At 34.1% G+C, this 15,167-nt stretch overlaps 3 protein-coding genes across 7 annotated transcripts in view; all 3 read left to right on the forward strand.

The window, feature by feature from the left end:
* Positions 1–15,167, forward strand: part of ATAD5 (ATPase family AAA domain containing 5) — a 55,266-nt gene that overhangs the window by 25,838 nt on the left and 14,261 nt on the right. Inside the window, exons 7-18 of one of the 5 annotated variants that reach the window (XM_037807891.1) lie at positions 264–448; positions 2,077–2,234; positions 2,701–2,860; positions 3,314–3,643; positions 4,561–4,657; positions 6,581–6,660; positions 9,526–9,665; positions 9,759–9,909; positions 11,316–11,492; positions 11,749–11,882; positions 12,344–12,437; positions 14,655–14,719. In XM_037807891.1, coding sequence (XP_037663819.1) covers positions 264–448; positions 2,077–2,234; positions 2,701–2,860; positions 3,314–3,643; positions 4,561–4,657; positions 6,581–6,660; positions 9,526–9,665; positions 9,759–9,909; positions 11,316–11,492; positions 11,749–11,882; positions 12,344–12,437; positions 14,655–14,719 — 1,771 coding nt within the window. The remainder of the gene's footprint in view (positions 1–263; positions 449–2,076; positions 2,235–2,700; positions 2,861–3,313; positions 3,644–4,560; positions 4,658–6,580; positions 6,661–9,525; positions 9,666–9,758; positions 9,910–11,315; positions 11,493–11,748; positions 11,883–12,343; positions 12,438–14,654; positions 14,720–15,167) is intronic. The other 4 variants (XM_037807895.1, XM_037807892.1, XM_037807893.1 and 1 more) reach the window with 4 other exon arrangements.
* Positions 4,765–5,376, forward strand: LOC119513058 (rRNA-processing protein FCF1 homolog). Its single transcript, XM_037807906.1, has one exon. The coding sequence runs from the start codon at positions 4,765–4,767 to the stop codon at positions 5,359–5,361; it is 597 nt and encodes a 198-aa protein (XP_037663834.1). The 3' UTR covers positions 5,362–5,376.
* On the forward strand, positions 6,840–9,205 carry LOC119513057 (cyclin-G2). The gene has a single exon (XM_037807905.1). The coding sequence runs from the start codon at positions 7,062–7,064 to the stop codon at positions 8,094–8,096; it is 1,035 nt and encodes a 344-aa protein (XP_037663833.1). The 5' UTR covers positions 6,840–7,061; the 3' UTR covers positions 8,097–9,205.

The raw sequence follows: 15,167 nt of genomic DNA on the forward strand, positions 1-15,167 counted from the left end.
AAAACTCACCTACCTACCACTCAAAGATAGCCACAGTTAACATTTTGGTGGATGTTCTTCCAGTCTTTTTAAAATATATATTTATTTTTATTTAATTTCTTAACACTGAAAGACTTTTATTTTTGTGATTACCAATAGGATTTAACATTTTAGGATGCTGAATAAAAGTTTTTCAAATTAAATTAAAATGTATTTTTTTCTAGATAATGTAATATTTTAAGTGTTTTATAAACTTAAACTTTTTCAAATCATTTTCTTAAAAGTCAAGATACATCTGAAAAACCTCAGAATTGTGATGTGCAATTTAAAGCAAAGCGTGAATTTCTAATGAGCGGTTTGCCAGATTTGTTGAAACGACAGATTGCAAAGAAAGCAGTTGCATTGGATATGCACAATGCTATGAGTACCAGTTTTCAGAGAGTTGTTCATGTACAACAAAAAGATGATGGTAAGTTTATTATTATAGAATACTCCTTAAATGTTAGAAGTAATATAAATGTATGTAAGTTGGTTAAAGATGAGGCTGAGTTTTAAGTATAATTATGGTGATTTTAGTGGGAATTTTAAGTGTATGTTTCATCATCTCTTCCTCAGCCTATGACTCAGTTTACTGAGGATGGGTATGTATGTGAGGGGGGGCGGTCCAAGGAAGCCAAAGGCATCTTTACCCCTTATTCCATGAGAACAGGCAAATGTGAGAGATCTTGAGTGAATGTTGTTCCCTAGAGAGGCATGTGTTCTAGAATGAAGACAGTTCCCTTCTGAAATCATAGCCTGTGTTATCACAGAGGAGCCCCAGCCCTGTCCTTCTCCTGTCTACTACTAGGTGGCCAGGGGAAGTCTGTTTGTCTCCCTTCCGGAACAGCTTTTGCAGTTTAGTACCATGAATATTTTCTCCAGTGTATGGGTAACGGGTACTAGTGCTTCATTGCTCCAGTTTCCTCTTTCTCATATACAACCGCATGCAAGAGTGAACTGTTTGTACAAGTCTCTTTTACAGTGATATTAGCCTAGACATAATCTAAGTCCTTTGGTTACAAACCTATAGCAATCACAATCTTACTTTACTTATAGCTTATAATTACTGATCATGTACAAAATATTATATCTATAGTTGGTCATTGCTCTTACCTAGAGCCCTTTTTTTTCAGCACAAAAATAGTTACATTCTCCTCAGCTGGCTTTGCAGTATGTTTTAGTGTGCTCCTTTTGCCGATGAAATTCCACAATGTGCTCTGTTCTCCTTTCTTTTCCTTTTGAATTTCTGACCTTGATACTTGATCAGTTTTGTTCAGCCTCTCTTTGGGATGGGGAATTTCCCATCGAGTTTTTCTCGTAATCCCTTTTCATTTTTCCTCCATCTCTGCCATTGGGCACTTGATTGACAGACGCTTTTTTGTTATATTTATTAGTCCAGTTTTATATAGCATTTTCTAATAGTATGTTCAACTACAAAAATTAGTTATGCTTTTCTTACATGAATTTGTTAAACCTGTTTTCATGGGAGTGCCACTGTAAAATTTAGCAGATGAGGTAAGCACAGAGGTCCTTAGTACCAAAAGAGTTATTGAACACTTGTTATTGTCTGGCATTTGCTAAGCACTTCATGTACATGTCTAGTTTAATCACCATAAAAACTTTAGGAGGTTGAGAATTATAATTGTCACCTCCACTTTACAGATGAGAAAAGTAAGGTTTAGGATCTTGCCCATGGTCATGTAATTAGTAAATAGAAGAGTAGAGATTTGAGTCCAGGTCTGACTCAAAGTTCAAACTTTGAAAGGATGCTAACTGACCTTAAATTTTTTACCTTGATTATTAAGGTTGAGTTAAAATGAAAAGAAAGTTTGCTAATATTTGGTCACTTTTAATAGTTGGGAAAGAAGGTAATGTAATTTTTTGCCAATTGTATTTGTTAGAATTAAGGATTTTGTTCCCTGAGTACTCATTTGGGTTTTTGGTACTTTTGTGTAATTATGTAGTTGTCAAGTCTTTCCATGTTTATATACTAAGCATTCAATAAATAGACAGTATATAAAGGAAATTTATTAAGATAATTTTTTCTCTTTTCTTTAGGGTGCCATTTGTGGCACTTGACACCACCCACTTGTGCTCTGTTAACTAAATTAAAAGAACTGAATACTAAAGTAATAGATGTCTCAAAATGCAGTATTGCGCTTGGTGAATTTTCAACATTGAGTTTAAATTTGAAAAGCATTAATTCTCCTGTTGTGGTAAGTGTTAGAGGGCTCAGTTATTGTAGTGGTATTTCTTTCACATCATTCAGAGGGAAAAAGAATTGGATATCTACTGTCGTAGTCTAGAGCTCATTTTTCCCAGAGTCTAATTTTAAGAAATAAATACTAATTGTAGCACACATCTTTTAAATACTCATAGAGCTTTAAAAACATTTTAAAAATTAATGATAGCCAGTTTCAAAATATTAGGTTATTTAGCACATTTAGATAATTTATAAGTCAGCAGTGTACAATAAATAAATGTATAAAGTAAATTGGTTGAAAGGGAGAGTAAGAAAAATACGAGCTCATCCTTCAAAAGCTATGCAGATAACAGCTTTGCTGGCAAAGTTATATTTAGTGATTAAAGTTCATTCTACATTGATGTTGACATTAGACAGAAACCACGTATGTTATAATTAATATTAAGGCATTTTAAAAAGCATTTTATTCTTAATTGCAGCTTATGAGAACAAGGAAGGAGTTTACTGACGAAGTAAGGAATCTTTTGCTGGAGGAGATCAGGTGGTCAAATCCTGAATTTCCCTTAAGAAAGTATTTCCCTTTGCTTCTAAAAAAACGAACTGAGCACCAGGTACTTTCTGAATGTCATGGTAAGCAAGGTTAGTGATAATTATTATTTATGTTAAAATTTCAGTTTCCAAAACACTAAGATGAGCTAACCATTAATTCTTGGAAGTGGTCACTGTAGACAGAATGTTATTTACAGCTGGCGGGGAGAATTGTGCAGCTGAAGTAAAAGCTTCTTGTACAATACAGTGTTAGCTCCTGCCAGCTTCCAGAGATGCCAACCCACAGACAGCTTTAATTCTGTTAAAATATTAATTATTCATTTAAGGAAAGCCCTAGATGAGATCATTTTAACTTATGTAATTTTTACTAAAGGTAGTCTAAGTAACAAGATTTCCAGCTTGATTTCATATGCCACATTAAATTTTATCTTTTCATTTTTTAGTAATAAGACTATTGGATATTTTGAAATATTAAGATTATTAGGAATTAAAAAAAATGTTTTTGCTGATTAGTGAGCACGTACATATCTATAATTCCCAAAGTAGGAAGTCCACAACTAGAACCCGATGTCAATCAAAAAGAAATCAAAAGGAAACGAGTGGAAACTGAAAATCATAAGTCAAAAAGAAAGAAACCAAATGAATGTTCAGTAAGTTCAAAAAATATAAGTGAGAAGCCAGAAGAACTTGACAGAAGAAATAACTCCTCTGGGATAAAGCTAGATTCTTGCAAAAGTATATTTTCTAAAACATCCAGGAAGAAACAAACTGCTTTGAATGTAACATGTAAAGTGAAAACAGAAACAGAAGATTTTGATATTGTGATAATTGATGATGACAAAGAATCTACATCAAAAATATCTTCTATTCCTGGTAAATAAGATTTTCTCCTTTGAGTCCTGAAACTCTTTCATTTTTTAACCTCTCTTTTTTTTTCCTCTCTCTTTTAATATATGCTCATTGAAACATTCAAACTATTTATATGTGTATAAAATAAGTAGAAGCCTCACTAATTATGGTTATCTCTAATAACCATACTTAACAGTCTTTGATTCTTTTATGCTTCTATGAGTACATATATGCTTTTTAAAAAACTGGGATCATGCTATACACATTATCTTGTAACCTGTTTCACATATCTCTGACATGTTTCCATTTAGTTTATATAGTTTTTCCGAAGTATTTCCATTGATTTGATTTATTCATCCATTTATGTAGCTTTATAATATGTTTTGATACTTGGTAAGACAAGTCTCCAATCATTATTTTTTTATTATCTTCTGCATTTACTATACTAAATGAACTCTCAGGCTCCCCTACCTGCTTAAATCCCATTGCATTTTGATTTTGCAATGGTTTATAGATTGATTTGGAGTGAATTGGCACCTTTATATATTCAGTCTTTTCAATTAGGAGCGTAACATATTTTTCCACGTTAACTAGGTTCTTTCCAGTAGTCAGAAGTAGGCTCCAGTAAAGTTTATGCTGCTTTTGTTTTCTTTAGACTATTGCTTTTTCAATCCTACAAATTATTTCACGTTTCATGTTTCTTGAGAGGTTATTAAAAATTTAAATGTTCACTTTTAAACTTCACTTTCTTGAGACTTTATGATGGTTAGTTTTTTAAGGGAGAAGGGTTTTGTTGTTAAGTTCTAAATTTGCCTTTTTGGCATTTTGTAAATATAAATAATTGCACAATTATTCTTACATTGTAACAGTAATGCAAATGTAAGTTAATAATATGTGTTTATATCAGGAATGAATACCTTCATATATGTTTCTCGCTTTAGATTCTGGAATTGAAGACACGCTTTGGACAGAGAAGTATCAACCTCAGAACTCCAGTGAACTCATAGGCAATGAGGTGGCCATAAAAAAGTTACATAGGTTGGTAAAATTTGTAAAGAAATTGAGAAATAGTTAATGATTTATTATTGATTTTATTTTATTTATATTGAAATTTTAAAATTATAAGTAGAGAGTGTGGCGTGAACATGGGGAAACAAAAGAAAACAAGGAAGTATGCGACCATGAAGCGAATGCTTAGTCTCAGAGACCAGAGGCTTAAAGAAAAGGATAGATTAAAGCCTAAAAAGAAAGAAAAGAAAGATCCCAGCACACTCAAGGAAAGAGAGTTGCCTCAACATCCTTCCTGCTTATTTTTCCAATATAATACACAGCTGGGCCCACCTTACCACATCCTGGTAGATACCAACTTTATCAACTTTTCCATTAAAGCCAAACTGGATTTAGTGCAGTCAATGATGGACTGTTTGTATGCCAAGTGTATCCCTTGTATAACTGACTGTGTGATGGCTGAAATTGAGAAATTGGGACAGAAGTATCGAGTGGCTCTAAGGATCGCCAAGGATCCAAGATTTGAACGATTACCATGCACACACAAAGGAACCTATGCAGATGACTGTTTGGTACAGAGAGTAACTCAGCATAAGTGTTATATTGTGGCCATGGTTGACCGGGACCTTAAGAGAAGAATTCGAAAGATCCCTGGAGTTCCTATCATGTACATTTCTAACCATAGGTACAACATTGAACGGATGCCAGATGATTATGGAGTCCCTCGGTTCTAGTCCTTACAAGACAAAGTTTCTCTGCCTTCCTTCAACTGACTTTTTCTGTTACTAGTTCATTAAACATTTTCTATTATGAGCCAAAAAAAAAAAAAAAAATTATAAGTAATACATTACATGGCAAAATCTTTTATGAAAATGCAGAATTTTAAGTGAAAAGGGAGTGTCTTTCTTTTCTCCGATATCTATTCTCCAGAGATAATTCCTACTAAAAGATTTCTTATAAAACCGTCTAGAAATAAGTTAATATATATATTAGTTCTTTCTTCCTAACAAATGGGTTTGTATTACTTCTAATAAGGCCCATAATTCCCTGTTTACAATTCCCAAATCCAAAAAGTTCTGAAAATTGAGTTTTTAAATTTTATTACATAAAGCTTATTATGGTCTTTATCTGTCTCTCTCAGTAGGAATTCATACTTTTTTTAAAAAGGTATCATTTAAGTGATTATAGATGTCCTGCCCCAGACCCCATTAGGGGTATTATGTAATATGTGGTGTTCATCTCAAATTACCTTTCTAATATCTGAACAATTCTGTACTCTAAAACTCACATGAACTAAAGGATTTCAGATAAGAAATTGTAGTAGACCTGAAATGATAGCTAATGTCATAAACTTGGCACTATTTTAAGTGTTTGAACTGTTCTTAGCTCATTTAATCCTTAGAATAATCCCATAAAGATGAATACTGTTGTCCTCATCTTATCTCATAACTGAGGCCCAGAGAGGTTATTTGTCCAGTGTCACACAGCTAGAAAGTGCTGGAACTGGGAGTTAAACACAGGCAGTCTAGCTCCAGACTAGAACTTAACCCTTTCAATTATACTTAGCATTATACTTTAGATATCTTTCATGTCATCATACAATGTACCTCAATTCTTTTTGATTGCTGTTAGCTGTTTTCTTACATGAATGTATCATAATGTATCTTTTCCCCCACCAGATTTCTTTTAGGGTTTTCCTTTTAAGGGCTAATATAAACAGTGGTGTGATGAATATCCATGTACTTATAGTCATATGTATTTAGGCAAAAATTACTTCATTTAACAATATTTGTGCCTGTATAAGAATATTTTACTGTTTAGTTGATTCAGAAGCAGGGTGGAGTGCTTAAAAATAAACAATATAACTTCCCCCTACAATCCTTTTAATATATGGTCTAAGAGATGTCTATATTTTTTGAATTATTTTTGTTAACCTACATTTTCTTATGGCAGTTGGTTGAAAGACTGGAAAAGAAGAGCTGAATTGGAAGAAGGACAAAATTTGAAGGGAAAAAGAGATGAAAAACAAGAAGGTATTTTGAGTCATTTTTTTTTTGTTTTGCTGAACATTTCTAGAGTTAGAATAGCTAAGAATTTTTATAAAATTAGTATTTGATATTTGGTTTTCTAGTTTTTGTAAATAAGACTTCTAGCTTCTTCGCGGCGGCCGCAGCAGTGGCGACGGTGTGGGAGTTGCTCCTGGAGCGGCGGGTCTGGAGGGGCCCGCGCTGCGTTGCAGCGGGAGGGTGGGCGCGCGGTCAGCAGGATGGAGCCGGGGCTGTAAGGCCGAGGCGGCGGTGGCTGGGGGAAAGGGTCGGATGCCGGTCTTGGGGTACCGCTGAGGCGGCGGGTCCCCGACCTCGGAGACTGGTCCGGACACCCCCGCCGCGCCCAGCCCCCTCCGGTCCGCTGGCGGAGGCGCGCATTCGGCACGATGAAGGATTTGGGTTCAGAGAAGCTGGCAGGTCGTGAAGGGGTCCAGCTCTTCGGATTGTTGAACCTCTACCTAGAACAGGAACAGAGATTCCAACCTCGAGAAAAAGGACTGAGCTTGATCGAGGCTACTCCGGAGAATGATAACACTTTGTGTCCACGATTGAGAAATGCCAAAGTAGAAGATTTGAGGAGTTTAACCAACTTTTTTGGATCTTGCACTGAAACTTTTGTCCTGGCTGTCAATATTTTGGATAGATTCTTGGCTTTTATGAAGGTGAAGCCTAAACATTTGTCTTGCATTGGAGTCTGTTGTTTTTTGCTGGCTGCTAGAATAGTTGAAGAAGAATGCAACATTCCATCTACTCATGATGTAATCCGGATTAGTCAGTGTAAATGTACTTCTTCTGACATAAAACGGATGGAAAAAATAATTTCAGAAAAATTGCACTATGAATTGGAAGCTACTACTGCCTTAAACTTTTTGCACTTATACCACACTATTGTACTTTGTCATACTTCAGAAAGGAAAGAAATATTGAGCCTTGATAAACTAGAAGCTCAGCTGAAAGCTTGCAACTGCCGACTTGTCTTTTCAAAAGCAAAACCATCAGTATTAGCTTTGTGCCTTCTCAATCTGGAAGTAGAAACATTGAAATCCATGGAATTATTGGAAATTCTCCTGCTTGTTAAGAAACATTCCAAGATTAATGACACCGAGTTCTTTTACTGGAGGGAGTTAGTTTCTAAATGCCTAGCCGAGTATTCTTCTCCTGAATGTTGCAAACCTGATCACAAAAAGTTAGTTTGGATTGTTTCAAGGCGCACAGCCCAGAACCTCCACAACAGCTACTATAGTGTTCCAGAATTGCCCACAATACCAGAGGGGGGTTGTTTTGATGAAAGCGAAAGTGAAGACTCTTGTGAAGATATGAGTTGTGGAGAAGAGGGTCTCAGCATTTCTCCATCCAGTGATCAAGAGAGCACCTTCTTTTTCAACTTCAAAGTGGCAAAGACCCTGTGCTTTCCATCTTAGAAATAGAATTGTTCTGTGTCAGAATTCAGTGTGTGCACAGGTTTCAAAGCAATAAATGGGGGAGTAGGTAGTTTTCTGGTCCAGCCCCCGTATAGGCAGGAATTGCATAGACTGGAATTACCTACCTTCTATTTATTCAGATCAGAACTGGCCTATTTTTCATTTTTCATCTTAAGCCATCAAATGAGTTAGTGCTTCTTAAACAATTGAAAATACTTTAGACATTGGCACTTTATTTTCCTTCTGGATCTTTAGCTACTTGGGAGAGGAGGGAAGCGGCTGTTACCTTCAATTTATTACTGTCTAAGATTTTTAAAGAGGAATAGTGTAGCATATCCTAAACTTTTTATAAAGCCTTCGGGTGTCTTTATTTAAACAGATTGGGAGTGTGAAGTGCTTTTTAACAGGGATAAGATAATGGCTTATCTTAGATCTTTCTCCTCCAGTCTCAGAACAGAGAATATACTCGTAAATGTCAAACACCATCTTAGTTTTGTTTTTTTAAGTGATTGATGTACTATCTGATGCAGATCCTATACACTTAGGAATTATAGTATCAGCGTATCTGTGGATTTTAGTAACTAATGTCTAAATTGAGGTTTCTGCTAAAGCAGAAATAATAGACAGGTTAGGGCTGTTGCATTCCTAATGCCTAAGTATTGTCAGTTCATAGTATTCTTTTAATGTGTTATTAAAACAATCCATGATCTGCTAGTTTTGCATGCACCTGTATGAAAGCGGTACAGGAAGTTAAACAGAACTAGGTAACTATGGAATTGATAAATGTCGATTAGTAGTACATTTTACATATTAAAATGTTTCTTATATTAAAAGAAACATCTGCATGATTGTGTTTTAATTCCTTTGTAGTATCATTTCAAAAATAATGGTATTAGTATATGGGTGCCAAGATTGAATATGAAGTATAAAAGTGTTTATAGTATAGTATTAATAGTTTTAAGCATATCTTTGTGGTGGGATAGCCATAAGAATGGGATTATATAAACTCTGTACACAAGATTTTGCACAGAGAATTTGTTTTTTTAACTTTATAAAATGTATATGAAAATGTAAATCTTAAGATGTACATAAAATTCTGTATTTTTTTACCTTGTGTGTGATAGTCTAGTCATTGCATGTAAGTATAATTTATTGTGTATTTTGTATTATACATCAATGACTGACTTTTTTTACTGGTAGGTCAGCATCCACTGGACACTTTTTCTGAAGTGGATCATTTTGAAGTGATAATGGATTACAACTCAGAATAAACATATTAATGAATTATACAAAAAAAAAAAAAAAAAAAAAAAAATAAGACTTCTAGCTTTTATTGGCAAGAAGTTTGTGTGATTTGATAATTGGGTTTGTGAGATAGAGTTGCAGCTTAAGCAATTATCCTTTTATGTGCATTTGAATAATTTTTCAGATCTGTTGGACAGCATAGATTTTAAAGGAAGTTCAGATGATGAAGAGAGTCGTCTTTGCAATACTGTTCTTATAACAGGGCCAACAGGAGTGGGAAAAACTGCTGCAGTTTATGCCTGTGCTCAGGAGCTTGGATTTAAGGTTAGTAATAGTGAAAGAATGCTAATGTATAATCACCCATGAATTAAAATAAACCATAAGACATTCTACCTTTTTTCATATTTGTTCTTTTAGATATTTGAAGTGAATGCCTCTTCCCAACGCAGTGGTAGACAAATTCTGTCTCAACTAAAGGAAGCTACTCAGTCCCATCAAGTAGATAAGCAAGGTGTAAACTCACAAAAACCTTGTTTTTTTAATAGCTACAACATAGGCAAGTCACCAAGTAAGTACATTATTCTACTTAAGCCATATGTTTTTGAGGAGAAAAAGAAATCTAAGGAAAAAATCTTAGCATGTTGCCATTCATATTTTTTTCTTTTCCAACACACATACACATGCTCTGTGTGTGTGTTTTCTGGACTATTTTAAAGCAAATCTGAAGACCATTATATCATTTTACCCATAAATACTTCAATAGGTATCTCTAACTAATAAGGACATTAAAAAATAATAATAACAAATACAATATTATCAGACCTAAGAAAATTTCCTTAATATCATCTAATACACAGTTGATTTCAGTTTTTTTTTTGTGTTTCAAATGGTTCAAATCAGTATCCAAAGAAGGTCACATCTTACATTTGATTAATTTCTCTTAAGTTTCTTTTCTTCACTGTAACAATTCCTTCAGCCTTTCTTTTCGTGTCATTTATTTGTTGAAGGACCTGGGTCATATATCATAGAATTTCTCACATTCTGAACTTGGCTGGTTGTATCCTCATGGTTTTGGTTAATATTTTCTTCCCTGTATTTCCAGTAAAGTGGTAGTTAGATCTGTGGGCTTGATTAGATTCAGGTTCAGTTTTGGAAGGCTAGTATATGTGCATAGGTAGGACCAAGGCATTCCTATGGCATCGTAGCAGGGGACACATAATTATCCCACTTTTAGTGATATTAAAATTGACTGATGGGTTCAAGTACTTTCAGTCTGATCCTTCCATTATAAAGTTCCCTATCAATCTCTTATCTAATAGTTTCTTGACAGCATTAATGATCTTTGTCTAGACTCGTTTCATTAGAAATTAAAACTGGCAATTTAAAAAAAGTTCTCTCAGCCATTTTGCATTTACTAACTGGAATTCTAAGAATAAGCATTATGATTCATCAGCTATTTGGATACTTTGAAATACAGTTTGTACAGAAAAGTCACTAAATATGCTTTATTCTGTCCTTTTATTTATCAGTTCTTAGTGGTGCCCTCCCAACCTCCAAAGCTGACCAATGAATTTTTTTGTTTCTTTGTTTTGGTTTTTGGTATCATTAGGGACTCGTGGATTTTTATATAGTTAATGTGTTTCAATCTTTTGTGATTATTATTCTTTACTGCTTTTAAGATTTTCTTTTTTATTGCTGGTTTTACAGCAATTTGATTATGATTTCCCTTGTAGTTTTCTGCATGTTTCTTGCACTTGGGGTTTGCTGAGCCTCTTGGATATGTGGGTTTATAGTTTTCATCAGATTTGAAAATTTTTCAGCTCTTACTTCTTTAAATGTCTTTTCTGTTCTCTCTACCTCCTCTGGTGATGCTAATTATACATATTTTAGACACTTGAACTTGGAAACAAGGCATATATTACTTCTGTTTAATTTTTAGAATGTTTGTCTTCAAATGTAATTCGTTTTTGGCAGAAAAATTAAGCTCCCCTAAGAAAGTTGTTACATCGCCAAGGAAGCTCCCTCCACCTTCACCAAAAAGTAGTGGACCAAAGCGAGCACTCCCCCCTAAGACTTTGGCAAATTATTTTAAAGTGTCTTCCAGATTAAAAAATAATGAAGAAATAGGAGCACTTCATGAAAAGAATAAAGGTAAGATATTACATTGACAAAATAAATTTGATATTTTTAAATATTAATGATTAATACATAAAAATGTGAACATATTTCATTAGTTCCTATTGCTATTTATTGAACCTCAGCTACACAGAAGGTCTTCTGTATAGGAATTTTGGTATTTTGTTTCAGTTTAGATTAGTGATTTCAGTTTGAGCTTATTCTGCCAAAATATCCAGTGTTCTAATAAACAGTTGATTTAACCTAAAATATTAATATTCTGTTTACGTAGGAATAAAAAATTCTTTAGAACAGAAACAGATTACTCAGGCTAAACCGACAAAGACAGCTAATTCAAACATCAGAGACTTTGGAGCAGAGGAATCCACCAGGAAAAATGCAACATCTCTCATTCTTTTTGAGGAGGTAGGCTTATAGAGGTATATCATGGTATCTCATGATAAAAACTTCTTTTAAGAGTTACCAGTAATGTTTTTCCATAAAGGATTGTAAAATAGCTAAGAAAGTCAAGAATATTTGTATCTATTTGAGATTAATGCAAACAAAACTGTCAGCCATAGAAAAATTTCTTCAGGAAGACAAATGCAATTTGAGGTTACTAACTATTGTTCAGGAATTGTAGAAATTAGTCTGATCTATACCTACCCAGTTACAGGTGACTGCATTTCCTTGGTTTAAATGTTTGATAATTTATATACTTTTTTTATAGTGTTAAGACATTCCAAGATTTCAGCATGGGCTGAATTCATACTGTTCATAAATTTTGTCTCTAACAGACATATAGGCTATCTAATATGTAAACCTAATTGATATCTAGGAAGTATATTATTACACAGTACATTTATATTCTTATAAATGGATTGTAGGTTGATGTAATTTTCGATGAAGATGCTGGGTTTTTAAATGCAATCAAAACGTTCATGGCAACAACTAAAAGACCTGTAATCCTTACTACAAGTGGTAGGTAACAATTTTTATAAAATTAATTACATTTGTTTAAAATATTTTGTGAAAGTTTTTTAGTTAGAAATGTTCCTTTAGAAGTCAGGAAACAAAATCTTTTTTTTCTTTTTTTCCTAAAATGAGGAGGCTCCTAGATCATTTTTTAAACTAAGAATTATTTAATTTGCCATTGACTTGCAGCTTGAGTACTTATAAAATTAAATTAACAAATTAAAAATTAGTATTATAGTGGATCATTATGTTGGGTGTTAGACATTTAGGAAGCTGAGAATAGCACATAGAGAAACTTATGGACTATTCATTAAAGGGATTTTGGTGAGGAACATACCAGATCCTTCCTTTACTTTTTCTTATACCTAAAATTAGATCACCAAGCCTCATTTACTACCACGCCACCATATCAAGCTTGTTCAAAATTTTCTTACGGAGCTCAACCTTTCTGCAGTTCCTTAATATTGAACTTTCTTCTTAGCCATTCCTTTGCCCCTGATAGCATTTCCATATGGATTATTGCATATATTAGCCAATATAAACCATCAAGAGCCTTAACAGAATTGATCCCTTCACCCAAATTAGCATTCAATGTTTAATTTTAAAAACTCATACAATGTAAGATCTAGTTAAGACTAGGGCAAACTGGGCCAAAGGGTAAAGGTCGAAACTGACTGTGTTTTAAAACTTCAACTTCCATGTGAGACCAAAGGAAGAGATGTCTATTTGGTGCAGGATCTATATTTTCTAAACAGCATAACTCTACAGTTGGTTTGTTCAAACACCACAATTACATAGAACTTTGAATAGGAAGTGAGATATGGTAGGTTGGTATAGGTTAGAGTGAAATAGTGATACATCCCAAAGTAATTTGGGCAGAGAATAAAAAATATATTTACTGCCTACTCCCCCCGCCCCAAGGAGCTGGGGGAAGGTGCAGAAGTGTTGGACTTCCTCACCTGGACTGGTGTCGATGTTGTCACAAACATTGGGACTGGCGGTTTGATGTGCCAAGCCCTTGATCGTGGGACTTACCCTTATGAAGCTCCTTACTGCAAAGGAGACGCTAAACTTGCATATAATTGTGCCTAAGAGTCTCCCCCTGAGTACCTCTTTGTTGCTCAAATGTGGCCCTCTCTCTCTCTAACTGAGCCACCTCAGCAGGTGAACTCACTGCCCTCCCCTCTACATGGGACCCGAGTCCCAGGGGTGTAAAGCTCCCTGGCAACGCAGGATATGACTCCTGGGGATGAATCTGGACCCGGCATCGTGGGATTGAGAATATCTTCTTGCCCAAAAGGGGGATGCAAAATGAGACGAAATAGTTTTCAGTGGCTGAGAGATTTCAAATGGAGTCGAGAGGTCACTCTGATGGACATTCTTATGCACTATATAGATAACACCTCTTAGGTTTTAATGTATCGGAATAGCTAGAAGTAAATACCTGAAACGACCAAACTCCAACCCAGTAGTCTGGACTCCTGAGGATGATTATATAATAATGTAGATTACAAGGGGTGACAGTGTGATTGTGAAAACCTTGTGGATCACATTCCCTTTATCTAGTATATGGATGGATGATAGAAAAATGGGGATAAAAACTGAATGACAAATAGGGTGGGATGGGGGGGATGGTTTGGGTATTCTTTTTTTACTCTTATTTTTTTACTCTTATTCTGATTCTTTCTGATGTACGGAAAATGTTCAGAAATAGATTGTGGTGATGAATGCATAAGTATATGATCGTACTGTGAACAGTTGATTCTATACCATGGATGATTGTATGGTATGTGAATAGATTTCAATAAAACTGAATTAAAAAAAAAAAACTCATACAATGTAATTTTTTCATTACAAATATTATATTGTATCCTTGTCTAATATTTTTCATTACAAATATTCAGTAGGATATCTCTGCAATGGATTTGTATTTTTCTGAATATGTTTTGTGTTAGTCTCTGTTTACAAATTATTAGCCCATTTGATGGTGATTGTACTCTAAAAATATTGATAAAAACCTTATTAATCACGAGTTAGTTGGTAGCTTAATTAAAAGATCATAGTTACTTTAGGTTAAGATAGAAACTCAATTTTTAAAGGTGTTATAATTTTCATGATATTGTTATTTTCATTAATGATGAAATATAGAATATCCAGAGAAAAGTATAACTGAAAAAAGTGATTTAGTGATCTTAATGTAATAAAAATGTTTTATTTCTAAAGACCCAACATTTAGTTTAATGTTTGATGGCTGCTTTGAAGAAATCAAATTTAATACTCCTTCCCTGGTAAGTTTTGAATTTTTATGGTTATAAATTACATATCACAATTATATAAAAGTTGGTTTATTATGATATTTAGCTATCATAATTTAAAACTGTTTTTGTGAAGTGATATGTTAAAAGTTTTGAGTTTTAATCTTAAGCATACAACTCAGCAAATATTTAACATATGTAAATAGCCATGTAACTATCATCCAGATCAAAATATAGAATATTTCCAAGTTGCCTTGGATCCTTTTTTAGTCAGCAACTTCCCCCACCCCACCCTCCACTCCCAGGTAATCACTATTCTGATGAACATCAACATAAATTGGTTTTGTCTGTTCTGAAATTTCAAGTAATAGGAAGCCAATGTGTGCCATTTTGTGTCCGGCTTCTGTTGTACAGCATAATGCTTTTTTAAATTTTGTCCACACTGCTCTATCAGTGGAATTGTTGGGTCATATGCATTAAA

Source organism: Choloepus didactylus, chromosome 18 (assembly GCF_015220235.1).
Source record: "Choloepus didactylus isolate mChoDid1 chromosome 18, mChoDid1.pri, whole genome shotgun sequence".
NCBI classification, from domain to species: Eukaryota; Metazoa; Chordata; class Mammalia; order Pilosa; family Megalonychidae; genus Choloepus; species Choloepus didactylus.